Source organism: Panthera uncia (assembly GCF_023721935.1).
Source record: "Panthera uncia isolate 11264 chromosome B3 unlocalized genomic scaffold, Puncia_PCG_1.0 HiC_scaffold_1, whole genome shotgun sequence".
NCBI classification, from domain to species: domain Eukaryota; kingdom Metazoa; phylum Chordata; class Mammalia; order Carnivora; family Felidae; genus Panthera; species Panthera uncia.
This window is the reverse complement of record NW_026057582.1, coordinates 31,294,292-31,321,503: the sequence shown is the minus strand read 5'-3', so window position 1 is coordinate 31,321,503 and position 27,212 is coordinate 31,294,292. Positions and strand designations below refer to the sequence as shown.

Here is a 27,212-nt window from a genome sequence, read left to right as displayed (position 1 = left end):
TCTCTCTGTCTCTCTGTCTCTCTGTCTCTTTCTGTTTCTCTCGATTCACAGAGCAGTAAAGAAGCCCTTTCAGAGGTCAATGCCACTGGAGTGGCCATGCTTTTCTCTGCCGGGACATTTCTTTATGTTGCCACAGTACATGTCCTCCCGGAGGTGGGCGGAATGGGGCACAGTCACAAACCCGACCCCACTGGCGGGAGGGGCCTCAGCCGCCTGGAGGTGGCAGCCCTGGTTCTCGGTTGCCTCATCCCACTCATCCTGTCAGTAGGACACCAGCATTAAACGTCAGGTTCCAGCCTCAGTCCGTGGCTGTCCAGCATCCGGTGAGAACAGCCAGCGCGTGACAGCTGCTCACTTCCTCGGTGTCTTGTCTCACCTTGCCCATCTCCACCTGTGTTCCTAGAGTCCGGAGGGAGGTGAGATTAAAACCTGGAGTAACGGAAAGCTTTTAGACGAGAAACGACACACCGCGGCTGGATGTGGACATTCCGTTGTGTTGTTTTTTAAAGGGCCCTTGGCGTTTTGAGTTTTGATGTTTCTCTTAACCCCTATTCTCAGGGAAGATGGAATTTCATTTTAAGGAAAAGTGGAGAACTTCATACTCACGATGAAATAGTAATTACGAAAGTACAGTGTTCTGTAATTAAGCTAAATCTCTTTGTTAGTTTAGAGGCTCCGCCGCTTACTTTATCCATTGATTTTTAACATGGTTCTCACCGTGTAAGACTGGTGCTTTAGCATCTCTGCCACATGCCTTGATCAAGGTCATAATGTCCACTGTCTTAGATGCTAAAGAGAATTGTCATCTACCTGGGGCAAGAGTCAGGAAAATGACGGCAAGACACCTTAAAAGCTGACTTTTTACTCGAGAGCTGTCCATTGAAAAGGGGGTGTCTGGAGAGACTTAACACCTCCTTTCACATCTGCCTCTTTAAAGAGGGCCCGCCCTTCCATCAAATGGAGCCACAGAGATGGACTAGCATCGGAGGAGGTGACTAGTATTTCTTCTTAAGTTCTCTTTTGCAGCATACCTGCCTATAATGCATTCATACAGAGGAGCCAAGTTCTGGTAGGTTCAGGGCCCCCGCCCCCCAGCCATTCCTTCAAGAGCAGTCAGATCCCAAAGTACCTTTTGAAATTGAGGGGTATTCATTTTAAGTGAATTTGGATAGTGACTGACACCTTTGTAGTAATCTTTTTAAAATTGAGATTACCAAAACCTATGTTGTCCCTTTTTTTTTTTTTCTTTTTAAGTATTTATCTTAGCAGACCGGCAGTCCCTCCGGCAGAATACTCGGTGTCCCGTGGGAAGTGCTAGGTCAGCGTCACATAAGCACCTGCAGCAATGAAGACGGTCACGATGTATCACAAGTGGGAACTGTTTGCCTCTTGATTTAAAGCTTATTGAAATCATGTCTCTTGTCTCTTGTCTCTTCATCTTTTCCGTGCTTTCCTCCTGACTTTCCCCTCCAGCACCCCCTCCCTCTAATGTGCTGCTCACTGCTGACAGCGACGTTAGGATTTGTGTGAATTGAACTCTCATCAGGACAACCACTTCTTGAACGGTGATGATGAAGATGACATTGTCTCTTTACTTTATTCCCTTCAATGAAGTCACTTTTGTGTCAAATGCAACTCTGCTAAGCCCTTAAAATGTCACTTCCTCATACGTGAGATGATGCGGTCACTAATATTCTGGTAATTTAAACAATTGAGATAGTAAAAGCGTTTAACAAACTAGGATGATTTTTCCGTGTTTGCCAAAGTCCCTGTAAAACTTTGTGTTATCAACTCAGTGTATAATACTGTGTCATTAATTTATTTTGATTTTCTGTACCATTTCAAAAACACATTATAGAAAGAGGGAACCAAGACCGTGTTCTTCAGGGCAGTGGGTTTAGGAGTCCGTAAAATGTTTTATATGACGTATATGCCAGCATGCCTGTAATTTCTTTATTTCCTTCCTAGATTTGTCAATGGGTCAGCAGCTATGGAAATAGACCTCGAGAGCCCCCTGCTGGCTGTAGACCAAAGTAGCATAAATAGGAGGCGGTTTCGTGTAGTGGCTGCAGCCATTGCATATGCGCTTAAAACCAGCAGAAGGTACAGCATGGAAAGTCTGAGTGACTTTTCCTGATAGCAACTCTGACTTATGAAGAGTCTTGGGGCTTCATGTGGTCCTTCAAGATGTCATGGTTGCCTTGATTCTCCCTGGACATTTACTTTGTTAAATAAATAGTACATTTTAGTGTCTGGCCTGGTTTGGATGGCAGCACTCTCTGCCATACTGTTGTATGAGAAAAGATGAGAAATTCGTTCTGCTGGCCAAAGCCTCTTGCAGCAGTGCCCTGCCATCACTAAAAGTGTGGCTAGAATAGCTTGCTGGGTAGGTGGGGCCTTGAACTCTGGCAAGGATCGAACCATCAGACTTCCAAATTTGCCTTCCCCTCTGGACCTCACAGTAACAAGCAAACCTTTCAAGGCCTATCAGCTCTCAGAAGCTATGGGCTTCCCCAGATTTTAAAGCTGCTGCCTCAGGAACTACTCCTGTGTCTCCTGGTCAGCAGGCAGAAATAGCCATACTAACCTTACAGGGCTCAAATATATCTTCAGGCAGCAGGGGACCAAGCAGCATGGCAGAGGCCTTCTTCACCGGGGGAAGAACTTGCTCGTGGTGGGCAGTGTCCCAGAAGAGGCCACAGCAGTGGTCGCTTACTGGCACACTTCAGTTCTGTTTTCCTCTTGTTTAAAACTGCCTCCTGCTTTAGATGTAGATGCCTTAACGCTCTCACACATTTGAAAACGTTGGCAATACTTAAGCTGCTGCCATGATTACAGATGGAATTATTGGCTACCAGAGAGATGCAGTTGATGAAAAGCATGGTCCTTCCTTCCTCATAACCAAAGCTAATCTTAATTGCAATTTGACTCCATTTCCTTGGTAGGGATCAATTTATTCAGATTCCAGATGCACTCTTAAATGGCAAATTAAATTGAAAAACACTACTGATCCATTCCCCTCACTTGTTTCCCAGTGAATTGCATATCAGTCCCCATTTCCCCGAAGCGGCGATGTTCCAGGTCTGGTGGCTTTCCTGCACCGGAGTGTAGTGAGTTGGAAACGGTACCACCTGCAGAGGCTCTGTGTTCTCTCTTCCCCCCATTACCTTTTTACTTCCTTATTCAAAACAGCCGAGTCAGCTGTGTTCCTGTACAATGAATTATTAGAAAACGGAGAGAGGTGGTCATTTGGAGGGGTCAGTTCTTTGTAAAGAGGAGACCATGGAAGTGTGTTTCTTACCAGCCTACTTCTAAGGGTCACTTCCTGGTGTTTCTCTTGTTGGAGGATTAGAACTAGGAGGACACCCCCACATCGGAGTATATTATGCCCTTCAGACACATGGTAGCCAGGTACTAAACACGGGAGCTGTCTGCCAACAGCACAAGCCCCCAGAGAATGTTCTTGCCTACATGGCTCCTGGGCCCCTTGGGAGATTGAGAATAATGACCAGATTCTTCTAAAACCACTGCAGCGCAAGGTGATCTACAGGGGAACCGTCGAAGATTTCTGGTCAAAACAGAATGATCCCGAGAGCACTGTTGGGAGATGCCATGAACTTAAAGCCAACGATGTAGCCCCCTTTGTAGCTGAGACATCTAGATCGATCGCCTCAGGAGACTTGAGGGAAATTTGTGACTTGTAGGAAAGGAGACAACCATTGGGAATTCTCTAGATATGCTCAGCCTAAACACAAGGAACTTGGCTTTGGTCTTTTTTCTGATAGCATCTTCTAGCAAGTTGGAAGTCTCATGGGATAAAACTGCAGTTCCCCTGGTTCAGTAGCCTGAAGAGTGATTTTAAATGTCCCCTTTTCTGGATCCTTTGTAAACATGAAATCATTCCATGGATGGCTGCCTTATAATTTTGTCTCTTTCCACGTTAATTGTGAATGGTTAAAAAAAAAAAATTTTTTTTTTTTTGCTGTTTTCTGATTTGTTTTATGATATTAAATTTTTATTAGTGCATACCTTATGTGAGTGGCTCATTACTTCCTCTCTTGGCAGTTTGCTTCTCTGTTTGATGGCTAGACTTGACCCACATCTGAACATCAGAAAAGGTAATGAAAATCTTTGAAGGCCAGAGAAAGATGTGCCCACTATATGATATCCTTAAGGAAAGGGGGAAGGGAGATGAAGGACTCAATACACCAGGTGCCCCCAGACATACTAATTCGTTGACTTTTATTTTTGCTTTGCCGTGGTTGTTAGTAAATATTACTTAGGAAGGTAGCTGCCTGCTCCCAGAAAAGAGAAGCAGGCAACAGATCTCAATCGCAGTGGGTTCATTTCAAAGGGCAGAGCTGCTCTATGAGAATACAGAGGCTGAGACCAACTGGCCCTGGAAATAGAGATTTTAATGGAAGTGCAATTTGTAAATTCATTTCTAGTTCTTCACAAGCTAGGGCAGCATCCTACGGTGTAGTTTTTATAATGTCAGAAATAAGCAACCTTGTGTCCCGTCCCTATGTCTAAAATGCCCTTTCCCCTAGCTCTCTTGCGTCCTTCCAGTCTGGGTCTTAAAGCCTCCTTCAGTTAGGCCTCTTGTGACCACCCTGTTTAAAACTAATCTGCCTACCGTGTCCCAGTACTTTTTACCCTATTCTATTATTTCCTTTCCTGTAGCACTGGTCATCTCTTAATCTGCTTTATAATATATATCCTTACTGTGTCCTTCCCTGCCAAAATACAAGCTCCAGGAAGCTAGGTTCTCAATAGATACGTGTTGTTAAATGAATCGGTGTGCCAAGGAGGCACTTTCTTTCTAATCTGTGGTCCCCCCGCCCCCCATTTCCCTGGCACCAGCTGTCTCCCTAATCGGTGGCAGGACCAGCTGCTGGCCTTACTTGCAGCTCTGCCCTTGCTCACACCGAGGTGAGGGTTTGGGAGTCAGCAAAGAGGTGAGGAGTCAGTGCATGGGGCTGAGTGTACAGGTGGGAAGTTAACTGGGTTTGGGTTCCTAATCCACGACCAGCTAATGTTAGTAAGGTACTGTGTGACGGGTGGGGGACCGGAACATCTGGATCCCACTTCTGGCTCAGCTACTGATTTCTGTTGCGATGTTAGCCATTGCTTCCCCAGTTTGTAAATTTGGGTCAGAACATGAGGGACAACGTGTGTCCCATTCTGACTGCCTTATTTATAGAGGGATCCTGACAAATACAAGAGCCATGAGAGGAGGGAGCCCAGTGGAGACAGGATGGAAAGCCAGGGCATGTGAGGAGGTGTCGAAGGAACTGGATGTTTGCCTTCGTCTGGAATGTTCTTGGGGGCAGAACTTGATAGCCACTGTCAGACTTCAAGGGCTGTCATGTGTAGGAGGGCATAGATCCTATATTCTCCAGAAGGTGGAACGGGATGTAAGCTGAGCCTTACCTCTTCATTCAGCAGCGTCAAGTGAACCCTTCCTACAGACGGGGGCCGTCACGAGTGCCGAGTGTTCAAAAGGGAGGAGGGATGGCTCCCGGTCCTTAAAGAGCGTGTGATTCAGAGAGGGATTCAGACAAGGAAACACGGTTGCCAAGAATGAGGTGGGTACCGGGAGGCTGCGAGAACGGGGGGCGAGGAACCCAGAGGGAGGCTTTGGGACAACAGCCAGGGGGAGACGAGGCCTGCGCTGAACTCACAGGTGGAGCAGAATGAGCCGTGAAGCGTTGGGAACGGTTCTCGGGGCAGGAGGACCTTCGTGGCAAAGGCCTGGTGGCACACGACAGAGAACGTGGACTCTTCACAGAAGGTGCCGCTGGCTGACAAACGGGAGGCAGCCGCAGGTGGTGCGCGGGACCTATCGGTCCCCTAGTTGACATCTGTGCTTCCAGATTTAAAGTCCCACAGATAACGGGGCCCGGCCGGGGTCTTTGTGATTGCAGCCTCCCCTCCAACCTTCCCAGGCGCAGTCCCGGCTGGCCTCTGACTTCCTATCACCAGGCGGAGGGTTCACGGGCACGGTGGTCCAGAGGTTCCTCCGGCATCTCAAGGTGGGGCTTGGCGACTTTTCCTCCCTCATCCCTGCTTGTCTCCCCCACTTCCTGGCTGGGGCTCAAAGACCCCACCCCCATTTCCACACATCTGTGTTAGTTACAGTTACATACAGAGGACCAGGTAAGTGCTCAGTCTTCCTTCTAGCCTGTGGTTCTCCCTCCCCCAGAGCCCTGTCCCCTCTGCTCCCCAGTTGACTCAAGGGGACATATCACGGAACACGGAATCTCTGTCGTCACCCTCCACCTCTTCCAGCCCTCCAGCCCCTGGGTGAATTAGGTGTTCCCCTGTCCCGAGGTGGCAGGTAGGAGCAGGAGGGGCAGGCATGTGAGTAGACCCTCCCTTCTGTTCTCTCGCTTGGTATTTGGAGAAACCAGAAAAGAACATAAGCTCTTGGACCTGGAGAAAACATTCCGAGGGTAGCACGATGCTGAGAGTTGGCAGGACCCCTTTTTGATATACGAAGCCTCGGGGGTTTCTAAGTCACTTGCCCAAGGGCTTTCATCAAGTAAAATGGAGCTAATGCTGGGGCCCAAGCCTCTGACCCAATGAACTGCTAATTCTCTTCCAGATGAAAAGCCGGCACGCTGGCTCTTGCTCACACGTTCTGGGAGAGTGTGTGCGATTCTAACAATAAATGGCCTTAGGCCTATTGGCCAGACTGAACACATCCCCTCTCCCCCAATGAAATGAACTTCCTCTTGGAAGCCAACTTAATGTATACATTTTAATCCACACAGCACCCACGAGGGGGAGCATTGAATACCTTCAATGTTCCTGAGCAGTGTGCGATGCCTTTGGATGCCAGGGGACCTTGTTAGTGCTGTGAAGCAGCTGGCAGGCTGGCAGGGCAGCAAGGCCGTTGGGCCACCCCCAGAAACACTTCTACGTTGGCAACCCTGGGTGTGAGCAGTTGTTAGGCAGAGAGAGGGCCAAAGCCTAACAACCGCTGATGAGAACAGAACTATCTGGTCAATGTAAGAAACTCCCAGCTGAGGCATCTCAAGTGCGGGGTGCCTGGACACAGGGCGGTTGGTCTGCGCCCGCACAGACTCTCCTTTGGCTCCCCACCCCCTTAGACCTTTGGCCTACTGGCTTCAAACATGCGTGTGGCGCCCTGTACCCCACCTCCCCCTTCCTGGGTTCCCTTGGGGGCAGGGGGAGGGGTAGCCAAGCCCCAGGCAGGTAAAGGAGCCTAGGACTCATGCCTGGCCTTAGAAAATGCAGTCCAAGTGGAACACGATTCATGCGGCATCCCTAAAGATGAGTCATCTGAGCTGAATCTTAAAGCAGGAGTTGGGGGAAGAGGAGAAGAAAAGCATTCTGGACTGAGGGAACGGCAAGTGAAAAGGAGCTGTGAAAATTTGGTGGCTTCTCAGAATATCAGAATGGGCGTGAGGGCACCGGGGCCGAGTGTGGGGGGAAGAGAAGCGGGAGCCCGGACAGCAGGTTGGGATGAAGGGATAGACATCCAGTGGGGCTGAGAGAACACCGAGGCCCAGAGATGCCCCGTGATTGCCCTCAGTTCACACAACGGATGGCAGGGCCTGGATTTAAACCCGTCTTCACACTAAAAGCAGGCAACAAGCCTGCCATCTAAAGATTGCTTTCTCAGACGTTGTCAACCACACCACAGATTCTGTTTTGTTCTCACGAGGGAAAACAGGCCCTGAGGGGTTGGGGCTCCATTTGGTTTGCAAACAAACAAGAAATCACAGCACCTGAATGGGGCCGAGGGAAGACAAATCGCTTCAGTAAGCATTTGTTGAGCACCTTCTACATGCCCTGGACTCTGTCCTCAAGGAGCTCACAGCCCGGAAGGGACACACACACACACACACACAGAGGACAACTCCAAACAAGGCAGGCAGACAGCGCTAGAACGGGAGGAGAGGCAAAGGTCCACAGGAGTCAGGCCAAGATAACCCGAGGGATGGTGGTGTCGTTTAGGCTGAATTAGTGCCATAACCTGTGGAATCCAGGACAGGAGCCCGAGGGATGGAATTAGGGTTGGAGGAGGGAAAGAGATTCCATGAGAGAGACTTGATGCTACAGCAGGGCCTGGCCTGGAGCCCAGATCTTTCTGCCTCTTCTGCCTCTTGGCCCCTTAGGGATACTTGTGCTGGGTCCAGCCATCAGGCTGACACCGGTGTCAGGGCAGCTCAGGGAACCTAAAATAGGAACATTCCTGGGTCCTTCCCCTGGCACCTGCCTGGCCTGTCTGCCTGAGAGTGGGGTCGGGGACAAAGAGGGCTGGGAACTGAGGGGGTGGCGCCATGGGAAGATTCGCTCTTGTCCGGGTTGCTGGGAGCTTTGGGGGCCCAATCAGGATGTGATTCCAGGGAGGCCCCTGTCGCCGTTTCCCATGTGAGAATGCCTGCCCATTCCTGACTAGAGTGGGTTAAGGAAGACTGTGGCTGGCTCACTCTGGCTGAAGTGTAAGATCAGAGAGCTGGATCCCAGTCAATATTCACACATTTCCTTACCATGGGCTAGCCATGTGTGATGGGTACACCTGTCTCGTGGAACAATGGTGACTATCCTATGAGCCTGCAGACTCTGGATAAAAGCAACGCATTATGATAATGTATGTTCTTTCATACAGCAAAGGAAATAAAATGAAAAGGCAACCTAAGGAAAGGGGGAAAATGTTTGCAAACCATATATCTGATAAGTTAATATCCAAAATATATAAGGAACTCACATAACTCAATATAACTTGATCAGAAAATGGGCCAGGGACTGAAATAGACATAACGGTACTGAGGTAGGGCTGTTAGTCCAGGTGCCAGCTGAGGTGCTTACGTACAATATAAACACACCCTCTGGTGATTTTTAAGGAGCAAAATATATGGTATCATCCCTCAGGGAAGATACCTAAGCCAGGAGTGGTATTGTCTCGCGAGGACCAAACCACCACTGTGTCGTTACGAAATGAAGATTCACCGAAAGATACCAAAACCAAAGGCGACGAAAGCAAAAATAAACACGTGGGACTACCTCGAACCAAAACCCTGGCAAGCGAACCATCAACAAAACGAAAAGGCAACGTGTGGAATGGGAAAGGACTATCTGTAAATCGTTGGTCTGATGAGGGATTAAAATCCAAAGAACACATAAAACTTGATAGCAAAAAAGTATAATCCAATCCGCACTTCTGGATATACATCCAAAGGAAATAAGTATCTTGAAGACGTGGCATTATTCACAACAGCCAAGATATGGAAACAACACAAGTGACCGTGGAAGGAGGATGAATGGATGAAGACAATGCAGTGCATGTAGACACGATATTATTCAACCGTAAAAAGAAGGAAATCCTGCCATTTGCAACAACATGGGTGAACTTGGAGGACCCTATGATAAGTGAAATAAACCAGACACAGGAAGACAAATACTCTACCATCTCACTTATGTGTAGAGTCTTAAAAAGTCAAATTCATAGGGTGGCTCAGTCGGTTGGGTGTCCGACTCTTGGTTTCAGCTCAGGTCACGATCTCGCAGTTTTGTGGGTTCAAGCCCTGCATCGGGCTCTACGCTGACAGTGCGGACCTGCTTGTAATTCTCCCTCTCTCTCTGCCCCTCCCCCACTCTCCCTCTCTCAAAATAAATAAACTTAAAAAAAAAAAAAAGTCAAATTCATAGAACCGAAGAGTAGAATGATGATTATCAGGGACTGGGGGTGGGGGAAATGGGGAGGTAGTGGTCAAATGGTACAAACTTTAACTTATAAAATTAGTAAGTTCTGGAGATCTGACGTACAGCATAATGACTATAGTTAATAACACTGCATGGGGAACATAATCTCACAGCCACAGCTGATACCCCCCCCCCAATGGTAAGCATTTTCCAATATATACATGTATTAAATCATGTTGTACTTCTTAAAAAAACATGTTGGGGCGCCTGGGTGGCTCAGTTGTTTAAGCGTCCGACTTCGGCTCAGGTCATGATCTCACGGTTCATGAGTTCGAGCCCTGCGTCAGCTGGGCTCTGTGCTTCAGATTCTGTGTGTGTGTGTGTGTCTCTCTCTCAAAAATAAATAAACATTAAAAATAATAATAAAAATCATGTTGGGGCGCCTGGGTGGCTCAGTGAGTTAAGCGTCCAATTTCAGCTCAGGTCATGATATCATGGTTCACGAGTTCAAGCCCCCGGCCTCAACCACCATTAGCTAAGGTCTGTTCAGGTGTCCTGTGTGTAGAGGGCATGGGCAAAGACTGCCTTCTCTTCACCACTGAAGACACTTGTGCTCTCTTTCTTCCAGTAAAAACACCAAATCTTTCCCGGACACCATCTGGGCTCACGCTGCCCTTCTCCTGGGGAAGGGTTTCCTTTAAGGATGATTCCAGGTACCCTGCCTTTCTCCCTCCTATGGCTCATGAGCTCATCACTGGTCCTTCATGAGCAGCCAAAGCTGGTCCTGACCTGATTAAGCAGAAAAGGAATTAATATATTAAAAGGATATTGGCAGGGCTAGAGAACTAGGCCTGCCCGGAGGTAAAGCCACCAGGAATGCCGCCCAAAACCATGCTGAGGAAGCACGCTGATGAGAGAGCTAGCTGGGGCCGCAGAGCCCTTGCCGCTGCTGTGTGTGTGCCCCCTTCCCGCCACGGCCACTGCAGCCAGTGTGGATACTGCTAGCTGCACGGCAAACGCAGTCTCCCAGCCGCAGCTCGCCCCCAAAGTCACATGCCCTTGGTACCACCTTCCCTTGAGAAACCGATGCCTACGCAAGCTTTTTTCTTCCTGCTTGTCACCTGCATTCTCGAAGTCCTGTCCTAGTACCCCTGACCCATGAATTCCACCCCACGGGCTCCTAACACAAGTTTTCTTGATTCCGTCTGGGAAAAAGCAGGACTCCCAAAGTCAGAAATTTTTCGTGCAATAGCACAAGTGTCCCAAAGAGCCCCAAAGCGTGCGAGATATCCACTCTGCACTCTCCACGGGCTTCCGTCATCTGCTTGGTCCTGTCCCACTCCACCTGGTGGACCCAGGCCCTGAGCCCTGTATTAAGCCTGGACCTGAGATGTTCTGCAGGGGCATGTGAGCCATGAGGGGCCCAAGGGAATCCGGATGGGCCCCTTCCGACAGCCAGCACCAGGGGGTGCTGCCTTGGCTTGGGAACTCCAGAGTTCATTAGGGGGAGGGTGTGGGCGCCCTTTGCGAGGCCCCTTCTTAAGTGGACTCATGGACTGCTAGACCTGGGAAGGCCTTGGGGAGCATCTACTGAGGATCAGAAAGTCAAATGGCTACAGGGAGGAGCCAGGCAGGTAACGAATGAGAAAAGCGAGTGAGCAAAGGACAATAGGGGGCGGTGGGTCTGTGGAGAAAAGCATTTTAGGTGGTAAAATTTAAAAAAAAAAAATTTTTTTTTAAGGTGTAGAAATGTTGGCAAGAGAAAGTAGTTGCCTGGGAGGGGGCGAGAGATGGCAGTTGCCTGGGCAAGGTGCAGGAGGGATCCTTCTGGAGTGAGGAAAATGTTCTGCATCTTACTTTGGGAGCTGGTTACTCTGCGTACACAGTTAACAAGGAAACTTCCTCAGATAAAGACGAAAGATAATTTTTTACTTGGGCAAATTAATAAAGTATATCCATAAACCAGCGTGGCTCTGAGGCCACCCATTCGCAAACTTCCGTTCCAAACCGACTTCTTTCTCTAACAAAGGAGGAATCGGAGCCCCCTGAGGGGGGAGAGTGGTCTTCTCCAGGGCGCGGAGGTGGCTCGTCGGCCTTGGGGAAGGGTGACCGCAGGGCTGTCCAGTGGGCCGACTGCGCAAACTCACTCCCCCGCCTCCCGAGCGCTGCCTTTCCGCCCGCGGTCCCCAGGGGCTGGGCTGCCGTCTGCCTCTGCGTGAAGGCGAGCCGGTGGCCCAGAGCGGAGACAGAGAGGAGCGGATGTGATTGGAGCGCCCGCGCCCGGGAACACCCGCCCGGCGCGCAGATTAATCACGGACACAAACTGCACTGACGCTCGGGACTGGCACTGAATTCCAAATGCCGACGCAGACGACCAAGTTCTGGGAAAAGGAATCTGATCCCGGCAAGGCGGAGGCGGCGGTGCCGAGCGGAACCCACCTGATGGGGCGGGGAAGGCAGGGAACCTGCTCTCCGGGCGGGCGCTTCGGGCACTTACTGAAGTCTTTCCTGGCCAGCGCCCTGCCCGAGGAGGCACTGGCATCCCTGCTTTACAGGTGCGGGAAGCAAGGCTCTCCGCAGCTTCTCGGGGCCGCAGGACTGAGTTGGGATTCGGAGCCCGCTTGTCTGACACCAAACCCTTGCTCTTTGCTCTCCTCTACCCAGACACCGAGTAGGTGTCTCCAAGAGAGACTCCAAGCCCATCACAAAGCACACGAGTTCCCAGTTTCTGTGTAGGCCCTGTCTGCACGCCAGAGACAACGGGGGTGGAGATGGGGGGGGGGCAGAGCCGGGCGCGAGGGGTGGGGGTGGGGAAAGGCTGCGGCCGCATCCCGGGCCGAACGACCCGCCGGGACCTTCCGGACGCGCGGAGCCCGGCCCTCCAGCCGGCGCCCGCCCTGATTGGCGCTCGCGGCCGGCCTCCAGCTAGCTCACCTGCCCCTCCCAGCCAATCGGGGCCACCAGAATTGGGGCTGTAGCGGGGAGCCGGGGGAGATGCTGCCTGCTGGAGGCTGAGCGGCCCTCCCCGCCGGGTTCCCGCCGGGCCCGCCCCAATCTCGAGGCCGAGCGGCAGGCTGCGCTCCCCGCGCCCCCTCCGCGCCGCGCTCCCCACCCCGCGCGCTTTCCGGCGGCGGGTCCCGGCCCCCGCAGCTCCGCGTCTCCGCTGGCCGGGACGCGCCCCGACGGCGCCCGGAGCCCGGAGCCACCGGCCGACGCCGCCTCCCCGCAGCCTTCTGCCGCGCGCCCGCCCTCGCCCGGAGCCCCAGCGTCTGTGCCGGCCCGGGGGAGAGGGTGGGCCGGGCCCGGGGCAGTCCTGCCGAGGCAGGATGTTCACGTCCAAGTCCAACTCGGTGTCGCCCTCGCCGTCTCTGGAGCAGACTGACTCGGACGCGCTGGACATCAGCACCAAAGTGCAGCTCTACGGTGTGCTGTGGAAGCGGCCCTTCGGGAGGCCGTCGGCCAAGTGGTCCCGGCGGTGAGTGCGCCTTCCGCGCCGGGTGAGGACCGCCTGGGGAGGGAGCCCAGGGCCTAAGGACCCCGTACCGGCCTCTATATTACCATCCTGCTTCTGACTTCCTTTGTGACCTTGGCCTCGCCCCATTTCACTCAATCCTGGCTCTCCCTGGAAGATACTGATCTCGGTCGGGGTTGGGGTCATTCTGTCGGTTACTGGTCGAGCTGGCCTGGGGGCGGTGGGGAATTCTCCGTGGAATGGATATAAGCCCCAGTGGACACGTAGGGTGTGGGCGGAAGAGATCATGGCCATGGTAGGAGACCATCTGTGTCAAGGTGGGCTAGATTCTCCTGGGGAGGGAGAAGCCCTGTCTCCAGCCAAAGATATCCTCTTGGGATCCCCACTGACAATTCCATCTCCACAACCTCCCCCCCCCCCCAGGCATCTAGCATCCGGCTTAGAGGTGGGGTTCCTGTGTCCTACCCCTCTCCCCTACTTCACCTGTGCACACTGCTAGCTCCACCTATGGTCCTGCGGAAAGGCTCAGGCCAGGGGAGAGAGGAAGGGCCAGGAAGGGTCTGTACGTACTGGTGGTGGCATAATTTTGGCAACCCCTCCGACTGTCCCTTGAGCTAATTTTTAAAAATCTGGGCCCAGGGAAAAGAGTGCCCAGTGCTTCAGACACAGGGGCCTGAAAGGAGGGACTGAGCTGCGGTAGAGAGGCACAGAGACTGAGGGGGGGAGGGGAGGGGATTGATCTGTTGGAAGGGGTGGTGGAGAGGGTCAGAGCAGCCCCAGCCCTGTCTTTCAGACCAGCTTCCCAGTCCCCAACTCAGAGGGGACTCACCAGATGTCAGTCAGTAGCCACTTTCCACTTATAAATGGGCCTAGAAGGTACTGGAGGAAGAAGGGGCTCCTTATTGGAGGAAGGTACTGAGGGAATGGCTCACAGCCCTAAACTTGCAGGAGGCTCCCAATGCTGGTTGCAGGAGCAATGGGCTACCTTCTGGACTGTCTCCACCCTCAAGCCAATCAATCTGAGTTCTGAGACTTGCTATTAGAATGGTTTGTAGAACTCAAATCCTGATCCAGCCTCTCCCTGAAGGCATGACCCCTCCAGGAAACTAGGAGTGTGTCTAGATTCTCTTTCCCATCCCACTACGAGTCTGTCCTGAAGCAGAGCCTTAGATGTTTCCAGAACTACAGATCACAGATCACAGAGATGTGGTTGGTTCTGATGTTCTATTTGGATTAATAATTTAATATTTCTACAAGACCATACATAGAACGAAAGGAGGTGTGTGTGTGTGTGGGGGGGGGGGTGTTCCACGTTTTCCATAGCTAGTTTCACATACCTTTGTTGGTTCTGCCAGGTTTCTTTCTGGGATTTAATGAGATATAGGTTACTTGCATTCCTCCAAAGTTAAACTTATGTCTCCTCTCCTAAAAGGAGGCCTGGGGGAGCTCGGAGGGCATCTTATGAGGGGCTTCCAGGGCTGTGCTGTCTAAGACACACTTCCTGAGTGCCAGGAGCAGCCTTGTCTCTACCCGCACAGCCTAGTAGGGTGGGTGGGGTGGGAAGGCTGCTTGTAAATTCAAGTACCATTAGCACGAAGCTCCCCTCTCCAGCCTCCAGGCAGCCACTGCTCCTTCTCCATTGGGTCTGGTGGCTACACTGAGTCTGGGTCTTGTCCTCCAGGATTCTTCTTGCCAGCCAATTGCACCGGATCGCATCCCTAGTACATGCTAGGGGCCTGTGAACTCCAGGATATGTCTCCTAGCCCTCCTCACCCACAGTGGTGGGGACCTAGGCCCTGTACCCACAGTTGATTCCAGGGCTGGGAGGAGTCAGGGGCAAAGGCTCCCAGCTCAAAGCAGGGTAGTGGAGCCAAAGGAGGCTTGGGAGGTTTTAGCCCCCCGCCCCCCACCTCCACTCCATACTCTCCATCAGCAGCCCCCAAAGCCACTCAAAAACCATCCAGTCTAAGTCAGAACAGTGCACATGCTCTGCAAAGCCAGCTTCAGGTCAAGTCCTCCAGCCCCCTTCTGAGGAGACTGTCACCTTTCCCCCTTCTGTAATTCTGGAGCTGCCACTGGACAGGCTCCCCCTCCCCTGGGGCTCAGGAAAAAACTAACAGTCATTTGGGGTGTGGGAGGCATGATGCTAAACTTAGTCCCCTCCCACTTTCCAACAGGGCCCCCTGGGCCCTGCCTCCCCATTTGTGAAATGGAGTCTCTGGACTTCAGCTAATTAGCGGCCACAGGAAGGCTTGGGGAGGGGGCAGCCCAGCCCTGCCACTGCAGAGCCTTGCCATTAGGGCGATCGATGCCCTAGCTGGGCAGCTAAGGGGAGGGGGCCTGGAAAGTCTCCCGAGCTGCATAAATAACGGATGAGCAAGATGGAACCGGCTGTGGCCAGCTGGGTTCTGTAAAACCTCTTCCGCTCAGGCTCAGGGCCCATCTCGGGACCTGTGCCTTCAAACCCTACTGCCTGAGCAGCCTTGCCCTTCCTGGGGTGGGAAGATGCCCTTGAGCTAAAGGATCAGCTTTCCCCCTCCCTCCCTGCCCCAACACACCGTGGGGATCAAAAGGGGAAAGGAATCAAAACACTAGTTAGAAGAGATAAGAAGCTGGGAGAGGTGTCTAGAGGGTAAGATTGATTGATGACTCTGTCCTCCCTAGTTTGTGAGTGGGGGAGATGCAGAGGCCTGGCCGCTCAGTGACAGGGAGGAAAGGCATGGAGGGCATCTCAGCCTCAGCCAGCATCAGCTCGAAGTGGGGCCAGTCCCTCAGGCAGGCCAGCCTTCCCAGGGTGCAATCTCTCCCTGGCCTCTGTCCCTCCCCCCAGTGCCCCCTGAACAAATGCCAGGGCCAGAGACCCTGATGAGGAAGGCCCAGCCAATTCCTGCAGCTTCTGCGCTCCTCCCTGTTCCTGCTTTCCCCCATGTAAGGTGGCCAGTGGGTCCCGAACCCGGCCCAGCAGCAGCTCACGTGCACGCTGTCCTACCAGACCAAATGCTCACGCTCCTGGAACATTGGTGGGTCTGCGTCTCAGGGAGCTAAGACTCACTTAGTGTCCACTAAGTGCTACATTTCCCACATCTCAGGTTATAACCAGCCCGGATGTAGAAAGATCATCTGTGCAGATGGTGGTCATCATGCCAAAAAGATCCAGGGAGACTTTCTTCCCACGGGGAATTGGGATCTGGGAGTTTCATCCGTGGTTCCAAGATACCGTTTTGTAGAGGTGACGTGGCATTACCGAGCTGTCCCCAAGGGCTGAGGGGAAGAGCCTTGTGTGTCACCTCCACGCACCAGCCTCAGCCTCTAGTGACGCTGGGATTTGCGCTCGCTTTCTGGCGCACATGGAATTCTGCACAGCCGTGGGAGGTGTCCCACGAACACAGCTGTAGCATTTCTGCTTGTTTTATCACAGCTGGAAGGTGCCCGCAGACTCCTCTTTTTATAATCAGTTTGTGTTCTCCACACTTCTTCCAGTGCGACAGCATGGTGGGAGGGGGCAAGCTGGCAGCTGCGGGATCTCCCCAGATCCTTCTGTCCACGACGCTTGCCCCTTTTGAGGGGGTGACATCGAGGTTCCACTGAGTCCTTAGGCTAAGGAGATGGGCACAATCTCACAGCTGTACAGTGAAACTATATTAATTCAGGCTTCACTGAATTAATGATTCGCTGGGACTAAGCCTCCCAAAGTTAAGCGAGTTCATACAAACAAGTCATACATCCCCCATCCCCAACCCCAGGACCAGTCCCTAGTGGCTGTTGATGTCCTGTTTGAAAATGAGTCCCACCTGCATAGGGGTCAGGCCTCAAGCAGGACACTTTAGCTAACTTATGTCAAGAACTTGGAAATAACAAAGTAATTTCCTTTGAGAGCAGATGGGGCTGTGCCGGAAAGTAAACCGAGGCTTGGCGGCAGGAGCTCTGAGTTCCAGTCCCAGCTCTGCCAGTGACCAGCTTCGTGGGCCAGGCTGAGGGATGACAACATCTCTCCTCACTGGCCGGCAGTGTATCTTCTACAAAATGGGGGTGGATCACACTGAGGTTTCTCAACTGTGTTCCATGGATGACTCTAGAGATGCCTTGACTTTAGCACAAGGGGGTGGGGAGCACAGGGAGGGGCTCCAAGGCTCCGCCCATTTCACCCAGTGCCTCTGCACCACGACCTGTTTTATAGATTAACCCTGTCTTTACTGTATTGTCTGAAGAATTGCACTAGCATTTTTTAAAAGTCCCTTGGGCTTGATGCTCTGCATAAACCCTAACTTGTCATCACTCGTGCCCTTCACAGGTAAGATTCCTGTTGTCCTACCACCTCAGACCTAATGCCACACAAGTGGCCGAGGCCAGGATGAGCACTCCCTGAGCATACCAGGCCACCCAGAATGAACAAAAAGGGACACACACGGGGGGGGGGGGGGTGTCATTTCTACGATCCTTCTATCAATTCTGAAAAGGACTTCTGATAAGCTGTCCTTTCCCGGCTCCAGGATTCACCTGGCTCCAAACCCACACTCGTTCTCAATGCCTGAAAGGCTGAGGGATAAGGGAGACTGGGTGCTGGTCCTCTTCCGGAAGGTTGTATCTGGGGAAGAAGGGGCAGCCACGCTAGATAGCCACCTTCCTGAGAAATGTAACCCATGGGTGGCTCTCACGTTTACTGGACTCTCGCTGCCATCCGGAGAGTGAGTTAACTTTATCCCGAGGAACTCCAAACCAGCACCCGGGCTTCTGTGTTCCTCACAAGGCTCTAAACTCTTGTTTCCTTGTTTATGGAGGAACGTGCCGTCCACTGTAGGCAGTCCTTGTTGCACGAACTCAGCTCGTCCCTCTCTCTCCCCCACCCTACCCCGTGGCCACATGGCCACACCCGCCTCTCACACAAGGTATCTGTGAGTCTGGTAGACTATGCTGAAGAGAAGGTTTGGCAGTGAGAAAGGCGGAAGAAGCATTTAAATCACCAAAGTGTGAACGCTGTCTCATTGAGTGCTGGCGCCCTGTTTTCTCAAGCTTTCCAGGCACCCCATCTTGCCATCAGCGGAGATGGGATTGTTCACCACTGTCTCTAGACACTGTAGGACCCAGACTCCCACATCTTCTCTGGGTCCTCTCTCCTCTGCGCTCTCCCATAAGCCCTCCTCCCCACAGCCCTCCAGGATTTCCCCTGACTCCAAATTGCTCTCTGTGCTCCAAGACCCTTTCCAGTCCCCACTCCCATGCTTGGCTTCTGCATCTCCAAAGAATAAGTTCAGCAAAGTAGATCCCTTTCGATCTTAAACAGGACCTGCCCAACTCAGGAAGGACCCGTGGGCCTAAGCGGCATGTTCTCTCACTTTCAGCTGGATTGATCGCGAGGCCGGTGTTGACCATCCAGCTCTGGCTGAGCCTTTGTCACTTTCAGAGCACCGAGGAGGGGAGTAAAAGGTGGAGGCAAAGCTTAGGAAATCCCTCCAGGGTCCCCTTGTCTGTGTTGGGTGGCACCTGTCTCCACCTTGTCCACCTAAGCTGGCAGCTCCCCTCATCAGCAAGAAGCAGCCCCACCCTGCTCTGGTCCCCTTACTGCCCCTCCCCCCACACCACTGCCCACCCTGTTTGCACTTACCTGCCGGTAATCCCAGACATATTTTGATAACCTTGAACACACTGTTCTTTACATATGCTGTTCCTTCTGCCTGGAATGCCCCCCTCCCCCTTTGGCTTCCTCCCAGATTCCTAACACACTCCTATTCATTCTTCGAAACCCTACTCAAGCTGTCACCTCCTCTCCGAGAATGCCCTTGGCTGGACACCTAAACCATTTCATTCCTCCCTGGTCCGCACCCTTCCTGTACCCCATACAAACTTGCAAGTCACTGTGTCTCCCGGTGCTTTATGGTGTCCCAGGGTATCCTGGTGCTTTACAATGTCTCAGGGTATTCCAGTGCTTTCCAATGCTGTAGCTTCCTCTGGTGCTTACAGTGTCCCAGGGATCCTGGTGCTTTACAGTGTCACAGGGTACTTGGTGCTTTACAGTGGTGCAATGCATCCTGGTACTTTGTAATTATCCCAGCTCCCCCATTTACCAGCTGTGTGATCTGGGGCACATATTACTTAACGTCTCTAGGCTACAGTTACCTCACCTAGCTGATGTGAGGAGTGAATGAGTTAACACACACAACGGTGCCTGGCACAAAGGAGGAGCTCCATTAGCTGTTCGTTTTAATTATTGATTTCTATCCTCTCTCGCCTGCATTTGACTTTAAGCAACTCGAGGGCAGGGAGTCATCCAGCCCCAGGGCCCCGCCTGGCCTTACCAGGTGATTCGTGAATGTTTGCCCCACTGAGCTGACCAGCGGCTTGCAGTCTCTCCACGGGGAAGGGCTCCAGGAGGACCAACAATTTCAGGTGATGAGTGACCGGGAGGGGCCATATGGAGTGGAGAGCAGGGCCAGGCGTCCAGAGCACCGCAGTTGAGAACACGAGCTGCGTCTGTGGACCGAACTGAGTTCCAAGTCTGCCTCTTACTAACTGCTTAATCTCCCTGTGCCTCCATTTCCTCAGGCTACAGAAACACAAATACCCCCATCTCTTAGAGTGGCTGTGAGAGATTTAAAAAGATAACGCAGGCTTGTATGGAAACCAATTTGACAGTAAATTTCATATATTAAAAAAAAAAAAAATACCTATCCCACTATTAAAACTTCCTCCTGGAAAAAAAAAAAAAAAAAAAAAAAAGATAACGCAGGAGCGCCTGGGTGGCTCGGTTGGTTGGACTTTCGGCTCAGGTTCAGTCCCCGAGTTCAAGCCCCGCTTCGGGCTCCTCGCTGATGGTGGGGAGGGAGCCTGCTTGGGATTCTCGCTCTCTCCTCTCTCTCTGCCCTTCCCCCACTCACGCTCTCTCTTAAATAAGTTAACTTAAAAAAAAATGACAATGAAACACTTAGCAAAGTGAGCGTCTTGGCACCTTGCAAACGCCCCTTAAGCTGGACGTGAAAATACTATTCTTTAGGGCCTGAGAGAGAAGGCAGCCGGCCCTGCAGACCCCTGCCCATGCTCACACTCTCTGGGCTGCAGTTCAGCCTCGTGGGGCTGCCGAGGAGGGGCCTAGGGCTGGAGACAAAGCTGCACCCAGGACTGAAGGTGGCCCTGGACGGAAGGGCCGGCTTCAGACAGGAGGGAGCGGCAGATGCAGGAAAGTGCCCGGTGCCTGCAGGACAGGAGCAGGCCAGCCGGTAGGAGCCTTGTGAGTGCAAATGGGAAAGGAGGCCAGGGGAGGTGGCTGCAGACACCGAACGTAATAATAAATAATAGCAGTAATAAAAGTAAATGTTCATTGAATACTTACCACATGTCACACAATATTCTAAGTCTTTGTGAGACCAAACTGATTTAATGATCCCAACAACCCTAAGAGATATAGCTACTATTATTATCCTCAGTCACACCTGGACCTGAGGTGTCGCGATCAGGTGACTTGCCCCGATCACACAGCTGCTATGTGGCAGAGCACTGACTCTTGGCTAGCCCCGCCGTGGTACCACGGCCCCTGGCCCACTGGTTTGCTGCCAGGGTGCCGGCACGAACGAACGGGGAAGCGGCTCCACATGCAGAATAGGAGCAGGGACTGTGGTCTGTGGGTTCCAATCCCAGCCCCACCTCTGCCCTAGTTGGGTGACCTTGTACACATTACTTCACCTCAGTTTCCTCATCTGTAAAATGGGAACAAGAGTCCTGCCTTCCAGGATTGTTACATAGATCAAATACTCTGGTACATGTAGAACACTTCGCAGGGGAGCCAACATAGGAGAACAGCTGAATAAGTGGGGATTACCTGCAGCCCTTGCACAGCCGGCCAACTTGTAGGGCACAGAAGGAGATGGCTTCTGGCTTGCAGTCAGAATGAGATTGTCTGGGAGCAAGGGGACTTTGACGAAAGGGACAGGAAGACGAGGTGCCCTTCTGTGCAGGGGCACTCGGGTCCTGGGCCCCCACCTGCTGAGAGGAAGCTGAGAATCCTGGAGCAGTGAGCTGTCACTGAGACAGGTTTATGAGGAAAGGTGGCTCTTTGGGACCTGGAAGGCTGCCTGCCAAATGTGCCCTTTGTTGGGCGATACTCATCCCTGCCAGCCGGGGAGTCACCCTCCTCCTCCAGGTTCATGCCAGCTCCTCTCCCTTGACCCTAACCCCCACCCAAACCAAGCTGAGAACAGCTGGAACGAGGCTGGGCTGGCATGCATGGTGTGTGGGCCCTTGGTGTTCCTGGTGACCTGATCCTGCCACCTTCTGCCTGGCTCCTGCTGCAGCCACACCACAGCCCTTCCAGGGCCCGACACACTTCCCACCCCAGGACCTTTGCACCTGTGGCTCTTCTGCCTGGAACATCTTTCTTCTCCTCAAATGTCACCTTCCTAATCAGGCATTCCCTGACCACCCTGCTTAATATTGAAACCTGAAACCTACCCCCCACCCCGCCACCCCTCACCCCATTACTTACTTAACCCTGCTTTATTTTCCTCTATAGCATTTATTAGCATCTGGTAAATGGCCTCTCTCTCTTATTTATTTACTGCCTGCTTCCCCACCACACATACTCAAGTATAAGCTCTATGGGGACAGGGATTTGTGTCTCTCTTGCCCACAATTCTATCCCTAGCACCAAGGACATTGCCTGCTACAGAGTAGGAACTCAGCGATAAATCTTCACAGCAGCCCCCAAGAGACATATACATGCATTCCTTATTTTATAGAGAAGCTTTGAAAGGGAGGCTCAGCAAGACTGGGAGCTTGCCTGAGACCATGGCTTGAAGGATGGGGATTGTTTGACTCCAGAGCCCCTGTTCTCTCCCTGCCTGTGAGTCATGTGATCACCTACCGATCACATCCTTCCCTTCCCCAACCAAGTCCCTGGCACAATGCTTTACCCTCAGTGGGGAGGGGTCTCCAGAAGCGTCAGGAAGGCAAGAAGGTATTTGTCTTTATTGGGTTCCCATAACAAAATACCATAGATGGGGATAAACAGCCTCTTAAACTGTTCAACTGTTCTGTTAAACTACAGAAATGTGTGTTCTCACTGTTCTGGAGGCTGGAGATCAAGGTGGCAGCACAGTCAGATTCTGGTAAGGACTCTCTTCCTGGCTTGCGGATGGCTGCCTTCCCCCTACGTCCGCATGTGGCAGAGCGAACGCAAGCCCCCTCTTCTTACAAGGCCGCAGTCCTATTGCATTATGGCCCTACTCTTTGGGCCTCACTTAACCTTAATTACCTCCTGGAGATCTCCTCTCCAGATACAGTCACATCGTGGGTTAGGGTTTCAACATATGAGTTTTAAGGAACACAGTTCAGTCCATCACAGTATTTCAGAAGCCATTGAAAGGAGGGGAGGAGGGCCCTAGGAGGCAACCCTGTGCTGGTCTGTCTCACGCTTCCCTAGGGCGATGCATATTCAGAGCTTGGGAAGGCGTCACTCAGCCCTGTCCTGGGCCCTCTGGGAATTGACAGAATGATGAGCAGAACCTCATTTCGTCCTCAAAATAACAGACGAGATAGGTGTTCTCATCCCCATTCCATAGGTAAATAAACTGAGGCTTGGAGAGGTGAGCTTACCCGCCTAATGCCCCTCAGCCAAGAAATGGCAGGTCTGTCTGATGCCGAAGCCTATGCTCTTAACTACTTTGTGAAGTTCTTTGAAACAGGCAGGGGGCATCTCCCTTGGCCCATGGGTCACAGGGGGTGTGGCCCTGTCCCCCGGGAACCCAGCATCTCCTCAGGACAAGAAGAACACCTGGATATGTTGGTGCTGGGTGCCAAGTGCACCGCCCGGTCAGCAAGTTCAGGAAGAGCTCAGACGGCACTGTAGGCTGGACTGGTCACCAAGGAAGGGCTCAGCCAGATGAAAAGCGACAGGGAGGGCTTTCCAGGGACAACTGCAATGCAAAAAGTAGTGAGATGGGGGTGGTGAGTTTGGTATTGGCTCGGGACAGAGAAGCTGAAGGGCAGAAGTGGTGGGAAAGCTGAGAGGATGGGCGGGGGTCAGGTGCTGGCCGGCCCAGACTGTCCCCGCAGCTCTGCAGAGGGTGGTATCTATGTGTCCTTTCTCCCTGGGGGACAGAGAGACCTGGGGGAAGAGCTGGCATGAGCAGAAGTCCGCAGCTCCCTCCGGTATCCGGCTGGGCCGAGAGGGTCGGTGCAAATAAAGAACAAGGGTTGGCTTGAGGCTCGCGCCAAAGGACAAAGCTGAGCTTCTCTTTCCTGGGGGAGGTGAGGTGGCAGCTGTCCCGGGGACCCTCCCCCAGCGGCTGTGGCCTCAGGAAAGATCCCGGGGCTGATGGACTTCCGGAGATAAACCGGCTTTCTGTTACCTCCGGCAATTTTTCTGGCCCCTGACAAGAGGGGGCCTCCAACCAGTAGTGTGCCGGTAAATGGCTGACAACTGGCTCTCTCGGGGGTGGGGGGAGCCCTGTTTGTATCACTTGATGATTTTCCTGGTGTAACTGCTCCCATTGTGACTGATATTAAGCTACCGACGCGATGTTACTGAATGCGGAGCAGGGGAGAGAGTCACCCTGCCGGCTCCTGTCAGCCCTTCTGAGTGGCTCTGGTGGCCACCCCTTCCCCTGATCCTGCCTCGATAACAGCAGTGTTCCCGGGGGCCCTGGGAGCAAGGGGCCAGTCGCCGTGGTTGTCCCTGAGCCTCAGGGTTTTGAGACCTGGTTGGATCTTTTCCTGGAATTGTACTTGGTGTTTCATTCCGGTCAGCTCCGATCATCAGTCCTAGGAGAGCCTCCAGGCTGGGTCCAAGTGCTCTGCACGTTGGCATCAGGCGGTCGCCTCCACAACAGTCAGAAAGCACCAGGTCCCAGAAGTCCTAAGTTAGACGTGAGTCCCAGAAGGAGGCCATGAAGCACGCGGACAAAAGGGAGTGCTGGCGTCACATGGAGGCTGCAGGCCTGCCCTCGCCAGCCTGGTCCACACGTTGGGTTCAAGTGTCAGTTTCACGATTCCTTGTCAGAAGACCCATCCTGGAGTTATGCACAATCTCTTAGTGAGGTGGGGGTGGGGGCGGCTTCTAGGCTCTGTTCTCCTAGGGCAGAGAGGCTGAAGGGCAGATGCGGTGGGAGAGCTTTCTTCTCTCCCTTCTCCCCCTTCTCCTGGGGTGGACCCTAAGGGACTGGAGGTGATGGCTCAGGGGATGAAGGTACCCGAGGGGAAGGACTACAGATGCCCTCCTGTGCCAAGGGTGGCGGTGCGGCAGGACGGAGGCAGTGTGGGCTTCCCAGTCCAGCTGCCCACCGGTGTGAGGGTCAGGCTGCCGATGGCGGCGGGTGGCTGGCCGGCAAGGGCCTCTGCGCAGATGTGGAACACGAGCTGGTGAGGATGAGCCTGAGCTGGTGAGCCCACGGGCTCTCTACGTGAGTGCTGGGCCCCCCGAGGCCTTTCTGTCCCAAGACACCTCACCCTTTTCCTCCTTATTGCCCCTTCTTCCCCACCACCCACTGTAGGTTTTTCATCATCAAAGAGAGCTTTCTTCTTTACTACTCTGAAAGCGAGAAAAAGAACTTCGAAACCAATAAATACTTCAATATACACCCTAAGGTGAGGCAGCCTCTCCCCAGGGCCACAGTGGGTAGGACCCCATGGGGACAATGAGGGAGGGTGTCCTGCAAGGGTGGAAGACAGTCTCTTTTCTTGCTGTGGTCTAGCAGAGAGTCTGGAGAATGAATCCTTCTTGGGACACAGGACTCTTGCCCCCTACGACTCTTCCTGGGCCCCGAGCCTGCCCCAGTCCTTCCTCTTCCTTCTAGGAGTCAGTTCTGGTCTGGCTCCCAGCCTGGGGCCCTTGGCAGGACCTGGATTTGGCTGAGGGCTCCCAGAGGCCTTAAGTGATGTGTGGGGGGTGGGGGGGGCTTCCTGTTCTCATTCTTTCTCAGGGAGTCATCCCCCTGGGAGGCTGCCTGGTGGAGGCCAAGGAAGAGCCCAGCATGCCCTATGCCATGAAAATCTCCCACCAGGACTTCCATGTGAGTAAAGCTCTCCTCTCAGCCTGGACTGAGCAGGGCAGACCGGCTTCCCTGGGAACCTCCAGGCTCCCTGGGGGCAACCGCTCCAGTGGCCTGGCCTGGGAGGGTGTCAGGGTCATAGAGATGTGGGACGGTGGATGGAGGAGGAGATGGAGGAGCAGACTGCAGACAGCCTCTGGCATCCCAAGAGTGGGCTCCTCTCAGGTACACCCGTGGTTCCTCTTCCTGGCAGGGGAACATCTTGCTGGCTGCTGAGTCCGAGTTTGAGCAGACCCAGTGGCTGGAGATGCTACAGGAGTCCGGGAAGGTGTAAGTACTCATAGGCGGGGGGGCACGTCCAGGAAGTGAATGGTTATGGGCTGGGCCCACCCTGGTCACCTAGTGGGAACTGAGGACCCCAGAAAAGGGCAGGGTGAGGGAGAAAACTGTCTGGGCCGTCTTGGAAACAGTCCATCCCTCCAGCCAACCTAAATACTCCTGCTTCTCCTTGGCCAACTGCAGCCCCTGGGCCTCCAGGCTTTTGATCATGGCTTCTCCCAGCTGGGCATTCTTCCAAGTCCTGGGGAGGGAGGGCAGATGGGACAGAGGAGAGAAGAAACACAAAAGGCCAAGGAAAAGCAGGAGTATTTAGGTTGGCTGGAGGGATGGGCTGTGGGAGTTGGTTAGAGTGGGCAAGAAAGAACAGGCCAGGTTGAGAGGTCTGCCAGGTGGGCTTGGAGCCCAGTGACCTTTGCTTGTCTGGAGTCACAGGTGGCAGACGTAGACCACTTGTCTCCGACTCTTGGGAGCAAATCCAGCACCGCTAGGAGGGTTTGGCTGCCTCCTGACACCCATCTCACCTCCCCAGGTCCACAGTGAATCCTAACATAGATTGGAGCGGGTGCTTTGTAAATCAGAGTCCAGATCATAGAAACCTCCGGCCCAACACGGTCCATTTACATGTGAACCCCTGTCCCGGCACCTGCTGGGTCATGCTTTTAGCTCAACAAATAACACTGCGCATGCCCCATACGAGGCCTGGTGCCAGGTAGTGGCCTGTGGTGGTAGAGAAAGCAGCCTGGGAAGCAATCTCTTCCCTGCTCCGAAGCTGCTGGCCCAGTCCTCGGTGGCCCACTTTGCAGCCTGGGCTGGCCTCCGGGGACTGTAACTGATCGATGCTGGTGGCACGGCCAGAGCCACGGGAGCCAGAGTGAACGGGGCTGCGATTCTGGAGGAGACAGGATGGGCGAGTACACGCCATGCACGGTCTCCCTCTCCTCTCCCCTTCTGTTGTAACGATTTTGTGTTTCTTCTCTCCTCTGTCCCATCTGCCCTCCCTCCCCAGGACTTGGAAGAATGCCCAGCTGGGAGAAGCCATGATCAAAAGCCTGGAGGCCCAGGGGCTGCAGTTGGCCAAGGAGAAGCAGGAGTATTTAGGTTGGCTGGAGGGATGGACTGGAAGCTGAGGCTCCCTAGGTAGCACTTCAGGGCCGGGGTTATAGCCGGGGCTCGGTGGAGGATGGAGGAGGGGAGCTGGGTCAGGGCTTAGCAGGCTACCAGGAGCCGTAGGTAGAGGCTTGTATGGTGTAACCTGTGTCCTCTTGGCCAGCGTGGCAGGAGGACCTCTGGGCCAGCTTTGTCACTTGTCTATCAGCTGCGTGTCTCCAGACAGGGTAGCCTCTGTAAGCCTTAATTTCCTCATCCTGAAAAGAGTCACGAGAATAGTCCCTAGGTTTGGGAGGTGGGACCTGGGGATCAGGGGAAATGAGAACGTGCTGGTAAGCATTTGTTTCAGGCACACAGTAAGGGCCCCATGAATGGAGTTGATGTTATCCTGCCCTGGGTTCCCGGGTCCTGGATTTGCCCCAAACTTCCACCCCCTTGGCCCTCTTTCAACCTGACCCTGTGCCCCTGACTGGCTGACAAGTATGCTCTGTTTGGGAAAGAAGAAGGTGAGACTGGGGCTTTGATCCTTTGCCTGGGATCTTTTCCCCTGCTACCTCCTTAGACACCCAGGGCCTCGGCGCTGGGTCCCCTCTGCCTGCTTCAGAACCCCCCTATAGCCCCAGAACCTGCACCCCCCCCCCCCC

The 27,212-nt window shown here is 53.2% G+C and overlaps 2 protein-coding genes across 4 annotated transcripts in view; both read left to right on the top strand.

Moving 5' to 3' along the window:
- SLC39A9 (solute carrier family 39 member 9) overlaps positions 1-4,050 on the top strand; it is a 53,453-nt gene extending 49,403 nt beyond the window's left edge. The window contains exons 7-9 of one of the 3 annotated variants that reach the window (XM_049612580.1): positions 52-153; positions 269-416; positions 1,255-1,831. In XM_049612580.1, the coding sequence (XP_049468537.1) occupies positions 52-153; positions 269-403 (237 nt within the window). In that variant the 3' untranslated portion in view covers positions 404-416; positions 1,255-1,831. Of the gene's footprint in view, positions 1-51; positions 154-268; positions 1,832-1,968 lie in introns of those variants that run through there. The other 2 variants (XM_049612579.1, XM_049612581.1) reach the window with 2 other exon arrangements.
- An 8,699-nt stretch (positions 4,051-12,749) lies between these two features.
- The window catches only part of PLEKHD1 (pleckstrin homology and coiled-coil domain containing D1), a 31,376-nt gene continuing 16,913 nt past the window's right edge, over positions 12,750-27,212 (top strand). Inside the window, exons 1-5 of the mRNA XM_049612578.1 lie at positions 12,750-13,150; positions 24,625-24,718; positions 25,054-25,143; positions 25,376-25,452; positions 26,468-26,559. Of these exons, the coding sequence (XP_049468535.1) occupies positions 13,002-13,150; positions 24,625-24,718; positions 25,054-25,143; positions 25,376-25,452; positions 26,468-26,559 (502 nt within the window). The 5' untranslated portion in view covers positions 12,750-13,001. The remainder of the gene's footprint in view (positions 13,151-24,624; positions 24,719-25,053; positions 25,144-25,375; positions 25,453-26,467; positions 26,560-27,212) is intronic.